Source organism: Erpetoichthys calabaricus, chromosome 3 (assembly GCF_900747795.2).
Source record: "Erpetoichthys calabaricus chromosome 3, fErpCal1.3, whole genome shotgun sequence".
NCBI lineage: Eukaryota > Metazoa > Chordata > Cladistia > Polypteriformes > Polypteridae > Erpetoichthys > Erpetoichthys calabaricus.
Window position 1 is genome coordinate 207,396,770 of NC_041396.2, and position 15,586 is coordinate 207,412,355.

Here is a 15,586-nt window from a genome sequence, read left to right on the forward strand (position 1 = left end):
TTGTTTGTAAGAAACATGTTTATCTTTGTGTGAATATATAAAGAGCAATGTTCTGCTGTTTCAGATAAAGAAAAAAGGACAATACCCTCAAGTTTAGCTAAAATTATTTAAATATTTAATATGTCTTTATGCTGTTTATTAATACAAACCTCTTGAACTTTTTACACTGCCAACTTCATTCAACCTTTCTAGCCGATGCAGCAGGACAACAAAGCACAACATTCAGAAGGGATATCCTAAGAACCACAGCTCATCTAAATAAATGCAACTGCTGACTGAAATTTTAACCTGCCGGACAGCCTTCATGGATCATGGCGTCATTGTTTACTTTTAATTTTCTTTAAGCTGTCAGTGCTGTTTTCCGATTCAGCATTGTGTTATTTACTGACATTTCCTGTAATGTTAATTTTTGTCTTGATGTAACACTGCAATAAAATGTCCCACAGAGAAAGTCAATTTGGTTTTTTGGGCCATATTTTCCCAGCATAAAGGCATTACCCTTTCATAAAGTGAATGTCAGTTCTAAAATGACTCTAGTTCCAAGAATGCAACTCAGAAGCTGAAACGTGATTCTTGAAGGTGAAATGACTTTTTCCATGTCAATAACTTTATGGTAGATGTTAAGGACTTGTGTTCTTTTATATGTATTCTTCGTATAAGAGGCTGGACCTAGACTGTGTTAATCCTCTTTTGAAAGACTGATTGGGACCATGACAGTTTTCTTATTGGACAATGATTGGATTGCAGGATGCACTTATCTGTCTTCTCCAAAACATTTATTCCCATCTGGACAAAGATGGCAGCACTGTGAGAATTATGTTTTTTTGATTTCTCCAGTGCCTTCAATGCCATCCAGCCATCCCTGTTAAGCAGTAAGCTCAGAAACTTATGGTGTCCTGGGTAATGGAATGTCTGTCTGGGAGGCCCAAAAACTTTATTTCTGACCACAAGGAACAGTCCTTACTCCTTTTCTGTTCATGCTGTAGACCTGGGATGATAAATATAACACCAAATCATGTCACTTGTTGAAATTCTATGATGATTCTGCACTAATGGGGTGTATTGACAATGGGGATTAGACAGGGCACAGGAGTCAGGTGGTGCAAAGAGAATTGTCAGCAGCTCTGTGTCAGCAAAGCCAACCAAATGGTGATTGACTTTCACTGCTAAAAGGAGCTTCTACTCATGGTCAGTTTTCTGGAAGTGGATGTGGTGGTTGTGCACTGCTACAAATACCTGTTGGGGGCCACATAATTGACAGGCTGGACTGGTGTCATCACACAGAGGAATTAAATAAGAAAGGTCAGAACAGACTCTCCTTTCTTAGAAGACTGCATTGCTTTAATGTAGGCAGTGCCATCCTTTGCATATTCTACAACTCTATAATGGCCAATGCGAGAGGCCTATTGATTTGATGTAAGCTAATTAAGAAAGCAGGCTCAGTCTCACTTGAGGGAGTAACATACGATAGAATGAAGGCATAACTGAGTGTTGTTATGAACAATGCTGCACATTCTTTGTATGACACACTAACACTGAGGACTTTCAACCAACAAATTATTCTACAGAAGTGTGTCATGAAATGCTACTGGGGCTCCTTCTTATCTACGGCAATACACATTTATAGTGCCTCATTGTGACAGCTCTTTGATCATTAGCCAGGTCAAAAGTTTATCTTCTTCTTTGTAATTCTTGTGTGTGTTTGAGAGGAGAGGTTATTGCTTGTTATAATTAGTGAAAAAACATAATTATAAATCTTACTACATCTTATTAATATGAGTCTTATTATGGCTTTTTGTTCTTGTATTTCTTTCTTTTATTTAGTGTTTTTTACAAAATATTTCTGATTTTGTATCTATTATTGTGCTGATTTTATCCTGGCGATTTTATTTATTGCATTACGTGAAACATTTTGTAACTTTATTTATATAGCACTTAATTAAAGACAAACAAACAATATTATTATGTTCCTCTTTAGGACAACCTGTGCCTAAAGCTAACAATATGAATGCAATGTGATTGGTAGTATTGGCTACTGATCTACAGGGAAAGGGAGTGCTTAATTTCAGTTTGGAAAAATTTGATGAACGTTATGAAAAATAAAGCCATACATGAAGAAATATAGCTCTTCTCAGCCAAAAGCTATCCGATAATGAATCGTATTTTCAATGCCAATGAGAAACAAGTGTGCATTCTTACTCCAATTTTATCATGTTTGTTTAAATATTGTTTTACATATTATTTTTATATATATATATATTTACACCAACATACACAAGCCTTGGCCCTCTTTTTACACATGCTACCATTTTCAGCGTGCTATCTTTATAAATGTGTAGATCAGTTATAAATAACAAGTACGTAAAAGTATACATCAGGATGAAATGCATTAAAGCAGGTATTAAACATGCACGGTAGTGTGGTGGTAGTGCTGCTCCCTCACAGTAAGGGGTCCCCAGGTGTACATTCAGTGTAGAGAACTTTATGGCAGGTGTGACGAGGCTCCAAAAAACTGGATGTATGAATGGGTATTGCACAGGTTTAACTTAAATATTATGTAAATGTTGATTTTGTGATCTGGTGGTCGGAGACACAAACACAGAATTCAATGGATGTTCTTCTGAGCGGGCTTCCTTTATTGCATGTGTGCGGTCTCCTTTTTCTTTCTCCACCTAACCAATCACCACACGATAAACATCTTTATGAAATTAAAACTATTTATAAACTTAGACCATGGAGTGTTCAGAACTTTAAAAAAAATCTTCGTTATACATGTTTAATTATGCCATCCATTCAGGGTTGCGCCCATCCCAGCAAGCACTGTGTGCGAGGCAGGAGCAAATCCTGAACGCCAGCACATCGCAGGGTGACTACGAGCAATACATACACTAGCAGGGTCAATATAGCATAACAAAACCCCACATTCTACATGACTTTGAAAGGAAACTGAAGTACGCCGAATAAACACACCAGAAAAACATGCAAATTCAAGGCAGGGTACACCTGAGACCCCCTTGCTGCGAGGCAGCAGTGCAACCTCCACGCCACTGTGCCCCCACATGATTAGATAGATAGATAGATAGATAGATAGATAGATAGATAGATAGATAGATAGATAGATAGATAGATAGATTAATACATGCTTTAATGCATTTCATCATGAAAATTATATCAAGTATTAATCTTTGTATTCTAAATGTTCAGGGAGCAGGAATATCATGAAGTGAATGTATTCTGTGTGCTGCCTGTGCCTCCTCAGTACAAGAGGAAGTCAGTTTAAGAAGCACATACTGATTTAACATGGCACGGGGAACACTTAACACAAAGCATTTAATGTGCTACGTAACTTATGACGGGGTTTGAGAAAATCTAGTAAATTAAACATTCATTTTACGATGAAGTTTAGTTTACGATGTTCTGCTTTAATGACAAATTATGAGAATAAAGTCAACATGTTGACTTTAATCTTGACATAAACGGCGAGAATCAAGTAGAAATGTCGAGAATAAAGTCAACATGTTGTCACATTATTACACAGTACCCGGGTACATTATACTGTATTCGTAAAAAATAAAACAAGTACAACAGTATTCACAGATTTGAACATAATGGTCCACATCCAACCTTTTAAAACCAAAGTATTTCTAGGCAACAGACGTGACTCCTTTTTTTCGGCAAAAGTTCTTCTATGTCATCATGTTCAACTTTATCGTCTGCTACAGCTTCTGTTTCAGAATGTTCTCTGTCAATTTTCACCGCACAATACCTCCACTAACGCATGTACTCTGTTGCATGCCTATTTAGCGGTGTAGCAGTGAAAAAGAGCCCCCACACAACACCTCCACTAACACATGTACTCTGTTGCATGTGTCTTTAGCGGTGTAGCAGTGAAAAAGGTCCCCCCTTAAACAGTTTCCCGCTGCGCCACATTCCGAACGTTGTTTAGGCAATTTAAACCAGTGTTGCGGTATAAGAAAAATCCATATCATAACAAAAATAAAAAATGGTTTTCAGTATGAACTGGTATACCGTCCAGCACTAGTAGAGATCACAAAAAAACCCCAAAAAACTCTAGAATATTATATGGGCATTTGTATGTCTTTCCCATCTGCTAAAGTCATAACAGGCTAGGAGGGCACAAGACAAGACAGGCAAAAATAATTTGAATGATCCTCAGTAGTAGTGGAAACAATTTATAGGCAGACAAGGCAAAAGAAACACCATACAAACGCTCATACCAATGGCCTACTATGTTGGTGCAGGTGGTGGTACTATAATTGCTTGCAGAGGTTTTTCTGTATTAGACATAACTTTAAATATTGCTCTTTGCCAAATCATTATTTTAGCATCACATACTCCTGTTAGATCACACTGCCTTTTAATGGCTGTAGTATTTATTTGTTTCTTCTCACAACCTCTTTCTCTTGTTGGTGACCTACAGTAAAATCACTACCATTTTGTATATCCCTGGCAGCAAAGGAGGAGCTGGAGAGAAAGACAAAGAGAGGGACACCCTTTTGAAAAAAACATGAGAGTAGGGGGCAGGCAACTTGGAAGATGAAAGAGACGCCAGTTCCTTTACCTAAAGGGGTGGCATTTAGAGCCGAAAAGAGGGCACAGGAACCTCTGACTGACTAGTGCCAACACAACATCAATAGCTGAGGCCATGCTGCCCATTTAAAGGAAAGGTTAGAGAAGAATGGGAGGAAGACAAATACACGGTTGTGACACACATTGAGAACTGGCACTGTGTTGTCTCTTGTTCTATCTCATACTCCTGGTTTTTTGTGGATACTTAGAACTTGGGGTACAGGGACACCAGGAGCTGCTAGAGGTAGTTCTAGACTAGTGTTGCTGTAGCCATACAGAAGCCACTCCTAATCCTGGAAGTAACTCCTGGATATGGATTAAAAGTTTCCTTATTATGGAAGTACAAGTAAGTCTGGAATATGGAAGACAGTTGGACTGGAAGCTCACTGGTGAGAGGGAGAGGCCATGTAAAAGAGAGAGAGAGAGAGAGAGAGAGAGAGAGAGAGAGAGAGAGAGAGAGAGAGAGAGAGAGAGAGATGTGAAGTGAACAGGGAGTGTTTGGTATTGTTAGAAAGGTAGGCAACTGAAGAAACCACCCCATGGGACAGACAAGGGTTCAAGTTTGTAGTAGGAAGGCACAAAGAGTATAGGGGCAGGATTCTTGTTTTGTCTGTCTGTGTTTTTATTGTCCCTTTATATATCCCTCCCATGTTTGTTTAATAATAAATGTGCCAGTTTTAGATATTTGTGACTCCTTGCCATTTTCCCAGATGTGGGCAGAGGACATGACAGTACAATTACATATTACTATATATGTATAATTGGAAGGGTTTCCTTTTGCTTTTAAATACAATTTGGACTTGTTTACTTTTTAAGAATAATCTGATCTAAACTGATTCTAGAGAAGATACATTACTCCTGCCTTTACACTAATGCTGGGGCTTAGTTGAGCTATGGAGTAAGACAATGACTTCATATCAGAATGATTAGATTAAAAGAAGATAGTTAATGTGGCAGGACCTAAAATAATTTAGGACTAAAACCCTATAAATATCACTGAGATGAGGCAGCTCTGCATGAGGAATTTGGGAAAATCTCTTCACATTGGTGAAGCAAACCGATGCAAGACTATGTGACCATTTGTTTGATAGAAGGGGTCAACGGTTCACAAAAAAAAAATAAAAATGAAGAAATATCAAAATGCTCTGTTGCTTGGTAAAGCAAGAGTCCAACAAATTAGTGTTTCTTTATTGTCCATAATTTAACAGAGGTACAAATGTATCCAGCTTATCTGTGTGCAAATCAACCGTATACAATATTTCAGTATGGTAACAAGACCGAAAAAACGATTGTTTGTGGTTAAAAACAAAGCACCTGGTCACACTAAAGCTTACAAACACTATAAGAGTTTGATGCCATTGATGAAGGGCTTCAACCTCTTCTTCTAATTAAGGAACTGGTAGAAAAATCACTGCTTAAGATATAGGGTATATTTTAGATGACTTGTAAAAAACTGACATAATCAAGAAACTTACCCAAAAGACCATACTGCACCATACAGACCAGATACAAGGCCCAGAGTGCTTAAGTCATCTTCAAATCCATTTTCACTGTAAAAAAAACATACAATCATTTATAATATACAATATATAAGCAGATTCAAAGAAAGAAATGATTCTATTACAAAAATCTAATATCATATAATATATGAGTGCCATGGAGTTGGAGAATGTGGCTTAACTTTACATCCACACTTCCTGTGCATGAAGGCTGACAAGTCAAGTCCAGTGTTCCACAAGTCAATGAGCACATCACATTTACAGACTGTACTTGCTGGACCTTATTGTCTTGAGGATGTCTGATTACATGACCAAGAATCGCCGGGGATGACAGATTACATGACTCCCTCACGTATTATCAGCACTATTTTTTACTTCCTATTGACCTGCAAAAGTATTGCAAGCAAGACACATTTTGGCAGCCAATTAACATGGTGCATGCCAGAATTAGAATAGCAGCACCAGGTGAAAGTAAACAAACAACATGGAGGACAACCAGGGAGTACCCACTGCTGTCATTACTGTCTGTGCTTTCCTTTGTAACTAGAAGGATAATAGAAGAGGATATGTTGCAAAATCTGGAGAAGACCTCATTTTTTTGGTCATGGACAACAGAATAGGGTTACTGCCACTGTACCTGCGACTGGCAGTCAAATCTCACACACCTAGTATCCTGTTCCTATGACTTGAGGCAAAAATCAAATCACAACTCATTAAGAATTAATCTAAATGACAGCTACAACTAAAAATCACTGTAAACACTTGTGGAGTAATAGGAAGCTTAAAGGAATAAAAGTCTCTGGTGACCAGTGTTGGACAACAGGAAAGTAAATCAAAACAACAAAAATATATATTTTAAGTGACATGATTTTATTTGAAAATGCACTAAAAAGTAAGAAATAAACTTTTTTCTTGTACTAAGGTTTTGTTGGTCATATGCGACTAAAAATAAAATTGGGGACTCCCCATAAAAGAATTAATTTAATTCAATTAAAATGAATAGATTCGTTAAAGTGAAACTTCTAACAAGCTTAACTATGGAAAGAAAATGATATATCATATAAAACCTGATCAAAGTACGTACGATAATGGTTATAATTGGAGAATTTTTCAAATTGTAAGTTTTTAATTATTTAAGGAATCTACACATTTTAATTGAATTAAATGAATTCCTTTATGTGTTTGGGTCATTGTGAGTATACAACTAGATGATTTCATGTGTGGACTATGCAACACAATTAATGTAAGATTTTTTTTTCATGGACGTTCTGATATGGTTTGCTGTTGTCTAGCATTTGGTCACCTTAGAGTTCTGTTCTATCAGAAACTTTATTTTGTTTGATTGGCATGAAAACTTGAAAGAAATTTTCTTGGCCCTCGCTACAAACTACATTTGGTGAGTAACATGCCAACAATTTTTTTTTTTGGTTGGATTATTCTGTAACTTTGTTGGTATGAATTTAAGATATTTTGGAGAATGTTCACTACTGTTGCTAAATAGATACCACTTTTTGTTTAATCTCTTACTGAAGTGAAATTGTACAAACATAAACTAAGGGAATTTGTTTAAAAATATATGTATCTTTAAATATTTATAGACCTTACTACACATATTACATCCATCCATCCATCCATTTTCCAACCCGCTGAATCCGAACACAGGGTCACGGGGGTCTGCTGGAGCCAATCCCAGCCAACACAGGGCACAAGGCAGGAACCAATCCTGGGCAGGGTGCCAACCCACCGCAGGACACACACAAACACACCCACACACCAAGCACATACTAGGGCGAATTTAGAATTGCCAATCCACCTAACCTGCATGTCTTTGGACTGTGGGAGGAAACCGGAGCGCCCGGAGGAAACCCACTCAGACACGGGGAGAACATGCAAACTCCACACAGGGAGGACCCAGGAAGCGAACCCAGGTCCCCAGATCTCTCAACTGCGAGGCAGCAGCGCTACCCACTGCGCCACCGTGCCGCCCTACACATATTACAGCCTAACTTTAATAAACTCATTTACTAATGTAGCCCTAGGCTCATATAATATAATATTCCCCTTAATCATGTTTACTGGTTGTTTTGTTTAACAGAGTTTGACGTGGTTTTCGGAGGCTTTAGAGCTTCGGGTGGTGTTCACACGAGAAGGTGTTGGACGCAAGAAAAAAAAAAAAAGAAAAAAAAGCGGTGGTGGTGAGGACAGAGAGAGAGGCGAAGGAGCGGAGGGAGCCTGCAAAGAAGCACCGCAGACTTGGAGTAGCGCTCCAGGTGACAAAAGGAATGCCTGGCAGCTCCTCAGGCAAGGAGGAAAAACAACAAGTTTTACCCCATTGGAACGGACTAGCTCCATTTCGCTTGCAGCAGTTGCTTCGTTTTGCCGTGCGCCAGCCTGCCGGCAGGGCAACTCCATCATTTTTCCACAGTGTGGAAGTTCTGTGTTTGGACAATGGACACTGATATTCACTCCGCATATTAGTGAGTACTGTTACCTTTTATGTTGGCTCGTTAAAGCGAATAGGCCTTAACGTTTTTGGCCACAACGTTCACGAGCGTTGACCTGGCCTGCAACGAGGGGGGTTTGTGTTAACATTTTATTTGGTGGCCGCTGGCTTGTGTGTGTGTGTGTGTGTGTCTCTGTGGGCCCCTAAAGTTGTTAAGTTTTAGGTTTTAGTGATTAAGTCCGCTCATCTATATATATAATTCACTAAGCCACCAGCGAGCAAGACACCCATGGAGCACGCAGGACGGAGCCATGCCCACCAACTCTAAGACCATTGGATACAACGACAACTCGCAGAGCCACGCCCACCAACTCGGACACAGCAACTCACAAAACACGGCGTCATTCGCGTTTGTCTCTGCTACAGTCCACATGCACCTCTGAGCCATGTTGACTTTTCATTATTCTTTTCAGTTACGACGCACGACCGTGTCCACCATCGCAAACTGTTTTACACGCCATGGTCTTAGAGTTGGTGGGCGGGTCTCTGTGAGTTGCTCTTGCGAGCAGGTACATGACCAGGCGGTGTGTATGCTTTGAGAACGAGGGTGGATGCGGCAGGACCATCTAAGAAGAGGCATGTTTGTTGCGGATGTGAATCGCTGTATACAGCGTGTAAAAGTTTGTTTGTCGCGGATAATTTGCCTTTTACTTTTACACAAAGACAATTTCCTGTTAGATTGGCCTTTGCGATGACAATTAATAAAGCACAGTGCCAAACTTTCAAAAAGATATGCATGTATCTGCCAAAACCAGTTTTCAGTCACGGACAATTGTATGTTGCTCTCTCCAGAGTTCCATCTTTTCATTCACTTACTGTTGTATCCTCAAACCCTCCCCTTTTAGACAACTGTGTCTTTCCAGAAGTGTTCAGCCGTCAATAAATAATTATGCGGCGTATGCCTGCAGAAACACGTGCAGCAAGCGAGCCAGAAAGAGAGAGAGACACACAGACAGACAGACAGACGCGCGCGTGAGAGAGAGAGAGAGAGGGCTGGACGCATAAGAATCTATATAATAATAATACTTCATTAGCAGGAACTGAAAGAGAGAGAGAGAGAGCGACACACACAGGCGCGCGAGAGAGAGGGGGCTGGACGCATAAAAATAATAATACTTCATTACATTGATATAGCAGTGTTCTCAGTATTCAAAGCGCTATCCACACAGGGAGGAACCAGGAAGCGAACCCACAATCTTCCACAGTCTCCTTACTGCAAAGCAGCAGCACTACCACTGCGCCACAAGGCAGAGAAGGCAGTTAAAGAATGCACCGGGCTCGATTTTGTTTTCACTTCTGTTTACAGCGATCGGGTCATAGCGTGCATTGTTGCAATGTTACTTTTCTTGGTGGCTTATTACATTATGGATGTTTGACACGTTCATTTTTTTCCCTGTGCTTAAAAGACATTAAAAAAGTGTTTCTCAACTGTGACTGCGGAACAACTCAGTACGCAAGCCATATTAAGCGTCAACAACGAAGACTCTCTACACCTTAATGAACAAGTACTGACACTTATCCCTACCGACGAAGTAACTTTCAGCAGCGTGGCCTCCATCGTCACAGATGATCCTGCTTTCAGTCACGGACAATTGTATGTTGCTCCCTCCAAAGGTCCATCTTTTCATTGACTCACAGTCGTATCCTCAAACCCACCCCATTTGGACAACTGTGTCATTCAGGAAGTGTTCACCCATCAATACATAATTATGCGGCATATTCCACGGCATGCGTCCACCCACACTCTCAAGGCATTCACAGTGCCTGCTCATGTGCCCGGACGCAACAACTCACCACACACAAATTTTGCTTAATTTGACTCAACACGGGAAACCTCGCCCGGACACGGAGAGGATTGACAGATTGATAGCTCTTTCTCGATTCTGTGCGTGATGTTGCATGGCCGTTCTTAGTTGGTGGAGCAATTTGTCTGGTTAATTCCGAAAACGAATGAGACTCCCTACTGCTAAATAGTTATGCGATCGCCAAGCGGTCGGCGTCCAACTTCTTAGAGGGATAAGTGGCTTTCAGCCATGTGAGATTGAGCATTAACAGGTCTGTGATCCCCTTGGATGTCCGGTACTGCACGCACACTACACTGAATGGATCAACGTGTCTACCCGGCGCCGACAGGCGTGGGTAAGCTGTTGAACCCCATTCGTGATGGGGACCGGAGCTTGCAATTGTTCCCCACGAACGAGGAATTCCTAGTAAGTGCGGGTCATACACCCGCACTGATTACGTCCCTGCCGTTTGTACAATTCAGGTTGTTCGGTTGAATGACCCTGATGCCAGCCCTAATGACTATGTTGATGCTTTAGAAAGTGCTTTCAGGTCTCCCGAGTCTGGTGAAGACCTGTATTTTGCATTCTGGAGTTTACATCAGCAGTCTAAGGAAAGGCTGTCTGACCTCTTACGGAGATTAGAACGCTTACTGATCAAAGTAGTAAAGAAGGGAGGTCTTCCTGGATCCACAGCAGATCGGGCCAGAATTGATCAGCTTATAAGAGGGTCTACAGAATCTGATATGATGTTAGTACAGCTGAGACTCAAAGAAAGGAGAGAAAAACCTCCCACCTTCTTAAAGCTGTTAAGCGAGATACGGGAAGAGGAAGAGTTTGAGATGGCACGAAGCAAGTTAAGCACAACAAAAAGACAAGTAAAAGCTGATGATGGACCAAAGACCAAAGAAACAGAAGTTCAAGCGTTAAAGACAGAGATTAAACAGTTGCGCCACCAGTTATCTGAGTTAACAACAAAGCAGCAAGACACATGTCCAAATCTAAAAGCTATACCAGCCAAGATATGTACGGACACTGAAAGAGAAAATGAGGTGCAGATGTTAAGGCAACAGGTACAACAGTTGCAACAACAGTTAACTGTAATGTCTGTGTCACACAGCTCTGTAATAAGGGAACCCCAAAAGAAATAGTGGAGGAATAAATACAAAGCAGAAAAATCATATGCTGCAAAAGAGTTGGAAAACTGCTTCTGCTACCGATGTGGAGAGGATGGCCATATTGCCACCAATTGCAGTGCCCCTGAGAACTCTGCTAAGGTCATTCAGAAATTGCTCAGTGCTCTTCGGAAAACTAAGGCAGAAAACTTGGTAACTAAAAGTGCAGCAGAATCTACGGAAGTGAGCTCTGTCAACCAAAGCACAGTTCAGGCCCCTCTACCTGATGGCATTCCTAAAGGATTGATTGGACCCTCCATGATGGCTGATGTGACCATTGACGGACAGCCTTGCAGAGCACTAATTGACAGAAGCTCCAGAGTCACTATTATATTTGAAAGTTGGTATTCAAGCTATCTTCCCCATGTGCCAGTTCAGCCAGTCACAAATTTGGCTATATGGGGCCTGAGTGACTCTGACTACCCATACAAAGGATATGTGGCAGTTGATCTAGAATTTCCCACCACGTCAAAAGGGGCTACAGAGACTGTCTCAGTGCTGGCCTTAATATGTCCAGATCCAAAGAGCCCTGATCCAGTCCCTGTCATTATTGGAACTAACTCCAAGAAACTACGCTCTCTGTTGATTTGCTGTGAAGAGCTTGATGAAAATGATGGAACTCATTCTCTAAAAGTATCTGCTCTCACTCCAGAAGAGTCAACAGTACCCAACGATCCACGTATGGGTGTAGTTGGGCAAGTGAAGTGGAAAGGGCCAGGCCCGCTTGCCATCCCAGCTGGAGGCATGCAAAATGCTGTCTGCAAAGTAGAGGAGCAGCTGCCTATGGGAAAAAATATCCTGATGGGTAGAGGCTGATGAGACCACCAACCTTCCGCTGGTATACTTATTCCTCCAGCTGTGCTTACACCCTCAGCCATGGATGTTAACAACTTCACCCTTGTGCTGAGAAATGAGTCCCAAAAGGAGACTGCTATACCAGCAGGTACAGTGTTAGCCCAAGTTTACTTAGTGGATACTGTCACTGAGATTATGAGCGATTGTTCTCTTAAAACCTTCATTGACCCCAAGCTATTCAATTTTGGGGAGTCACCCATCCCAGAGGCATGGAAGACTTGGTTGGCCACAAAGCTATCGGAGAGAGCGGATGTTTGCTCTTTTGATGAGTGGGATGTGGGCCTGGCGAAGACTAAGAGACTCTCGATCATTCAGGGAGAGTATACTATGCCACGCATAGATGATGCACTTGACTGCCTGATAGGGAGTAAATGGTTCTCTGTTCTGGATTTGAGGAGTGGGTACTATCAGGTGGAAATGTCGGAGGCAGACAAGGAAAAGACAGCCTTTATTTGTCCTCTTGGTTTTTATCAGTTCGATAGAATGTCCCAAGGTATAACTGGTGCTCCAGCCACTTTCCAATGATTGTTGGAGAGAGCTGTTGGAGACATGAACCTGCTTCAAGTCTTAGTGTACCTGGATGACCTCATCGTGTTTGGGAAGACGCTGGAGGAGCATGAAGAACATCTCCTTAAAGTGTTAGATCAATTGAAAGAACGTGGCCTTAAAATCTCCATTGACAAATGCCACTTCTGCCAACCCCAAGTGAAATTTTTGGGACACATTGTCTCTGCCTCTGGAGTAGCTACGGATCCTGAGAAAGTGAGCACTGTCACTCAGTGGAAGAAGCCCACAAACTTAAAGCTCCTCAGGTCCTTCTTAGGATTTTGTGGATATTATAGGTGGTTCATTGAGAAATATTCTGCATTATAGGTGGTTCATTGAGAATTATTCTGCCATCGTACGCCCTCTCACTGAGTTGACCAAAGGTTACCCCCCTACTCAACAAAAAAGAAAGGTGGTAGCTAAAGAAAAGAAACACATTTACTTCAAGGTGGATGAGCCCTTTGGCAACCGCTGGACATCAGCTTGCGATGATTCCTTTCACCAAATAATTCAAAAGCTTACACATGCACCTGTATTGGTGTTTGCAGACCCCACCAAGCCATACATTCTTCATGTAGATGCAAGCCTGAATGGATTAGGGGCTGTGCTAAACCAACAGTATCCCGAAGGACTTCACCCAGTTGCCTTTGCCAGTCAAAAATTGAGTCAAGCTGAAAGAAACTACCCTGTCCACCAGTTAGAATTTCTAGCTTTGAAATGGGCAGTAGTTGAGAAGTTCCATGACTACTTGTATGGGGCAAAGTTCACAGTGAGGACGGATAATAACCTGCTCACATATGTTTTGACAACTGCTAGGCTGAATGCCACAGGTCATCGATGGTTAGCTGCACTTTCGACCTATGACTTTAACATCCAGTATAAGCCTGGATGGGAAAATATCGATGCTGACCTGCTGTCGAGAAATCTGCAAGAGACACAGGAAGACTGGGTGGATGTCTCCCCCTCTGGAGTTAAAGCCCTGTGTTGTCAGATGACTATATGGGAGGCCATAAAATGCAGTAGCCGATTTATTGATCAGCTTGGTGCTACACCTGATGCCATTCCTGCTGTGTATGCTCACCTCACACAGATAGACTTGAGTTCACTCGAACAGCTTAGCCACAAAGATCTGTTGGAAGCCCAACGCTCAGACCCAGTACTTGGCAGTGTATGGCCGCAAGTGAAAATGGGTAAAGATGCCTCTACTCTCAGACATACCAATTCTGATGTTGCTTTGTTGCAGAAAGAAAGCTCAAAGCTCAAGATCAAGCAGGATCTCCTGTGCAGAGTTACCAAAAGACCCCTTGGAAAAGAGGTGGACCAGTTGGTTTTACCTGCTCAGTATAAGGCCATGGTTTTGAAGTCTCTGCACAATGACACTGGGCACCTGGGCATTGACAGAACCACAGAACTTATTAAGGATTGGTTTTACTGGCCCAAAATGGCTTCGGAGATTGCAGCGTATGTCCAGAATTGTGGAAGGTGCATTGCTAGAAAGTTTCTCCCACAAAGAGCTGCACCTCTCCAACAGATCACAAGCAATGGACCCCTGGATTTGGTGTGTATTGACTTTCTCTCCATTGAACCAGACTCCAAAGGCATAACAAATGTTCTAGTAATCACAGATCACTACACAAGGTATGCTCGGGCATTCCCGACAAAAGACCAGAAAGCTCTGACAGTTGCCAAAGTCCTTTTTGAACAGTTCTTCGTCCATTATGGATTGCCAGCCCGCATTCACTCAGATCAGGGATGGGACTTTGAAAGCAGATTCATTAAAGAGTTGCTGACTCTTCTTGGCATACGTAAATCAAGAACCTCTCCATATCACCCTCAGGGAGACCCCCAACCTCACAGATTCAATTGCACTCTTTTGTCAATGCTTGGCACCCTTGACCCTGCTCAAAAGCACAAATGGAGCCAGCATGTAAGTCAATTAGTTCATGCTTACAATTGTACCAGAAATGATGCCACAGGATTCTCGCCCTACTTCCTCATGTTCAGAAGAGAGGCACGTTTTCCAGTTGACCTGTGTTTTGGCTTTCATTTGGATGAAGAGGATGGGTTGAAGCACAACCAGTATGTGGCTACTATGAGATAAGAGCTCCAGAGTGCCTACCAGCTTGCATCTGATGCCACCTCTAAAAATCATGAAAGAAACAAGTGATATTATGATACCAGGGTCAGAGATCAGGTATTGGAGGCGGGAGATTGTGTACTGGTCCGCAACTTTGGAACCACTGGTAAGCATAAACTACAAGACCGATGGAAGTCGTTCCCATATAAAGTTATTGCCAAACTACCCAATCTCCCTGTGTATCGAGTCAAACCTGAAAGAGGGACAGGTATAGTAAAGACAGTGTATACAGATCATCTATTGCCCCTTGTTTATTTGGTGAGGATGCCTCTCCAAATCAACCGAGACACACCACCAAAGAAACCAACAACCAGGGCACAAAGGAACATAACTGATCACAAGGATGAGTCACTGCACTCTGGACACAACAAAGAGGACTGGACTTCAGAGTCTGAAGAAGAAATCAATACTTATCTACCTCAGTTACAACTTCCCACTTATGAATCCGTCAGCAATCAGGACAACTTGCCAAGAGATATTCTGCAGACAGATAATACAGT

At 41.6% G+C, this 15,586-nt stretch overlaps 1 protein-coding gene across 5 annotated transcripts in view; it reads right to left on the bottom strand.

Annotated features, from left to right (window-relative positions):
* LOC114648604 (MFS-type transporter SLC18B1-like) overlaps nucleotides 1-15,586 on the bottom strand; it is a 150,749-nt gene that overhangs the window by 76,848 nt on the left and 58,315 nt on the right. For 4 of the 5 annotated variants that reach the window (XR_007934323.1, XM_051924110.1, XM_051924111.1 and 1 more), the window contains exon 11: nucleotides 6,066-6,140. The exons of the other annotated variant lie outside the window; for it this stretch is intronic. Coding sequence is in view for 3 of the 4 variants with exons in the window: in XM_051924110.1 (XP_051780070.1) it covers nucleotides 6,066-6,140 (75 nt within the window). In the remaining variant the exon portion in view is untranslated. The remainder of the gene's footprint in view (nucleotides 1-6,065; nucleotides 6,141-15,586) is intronic. 5 annotated transcript variants of the gene reach the window in all.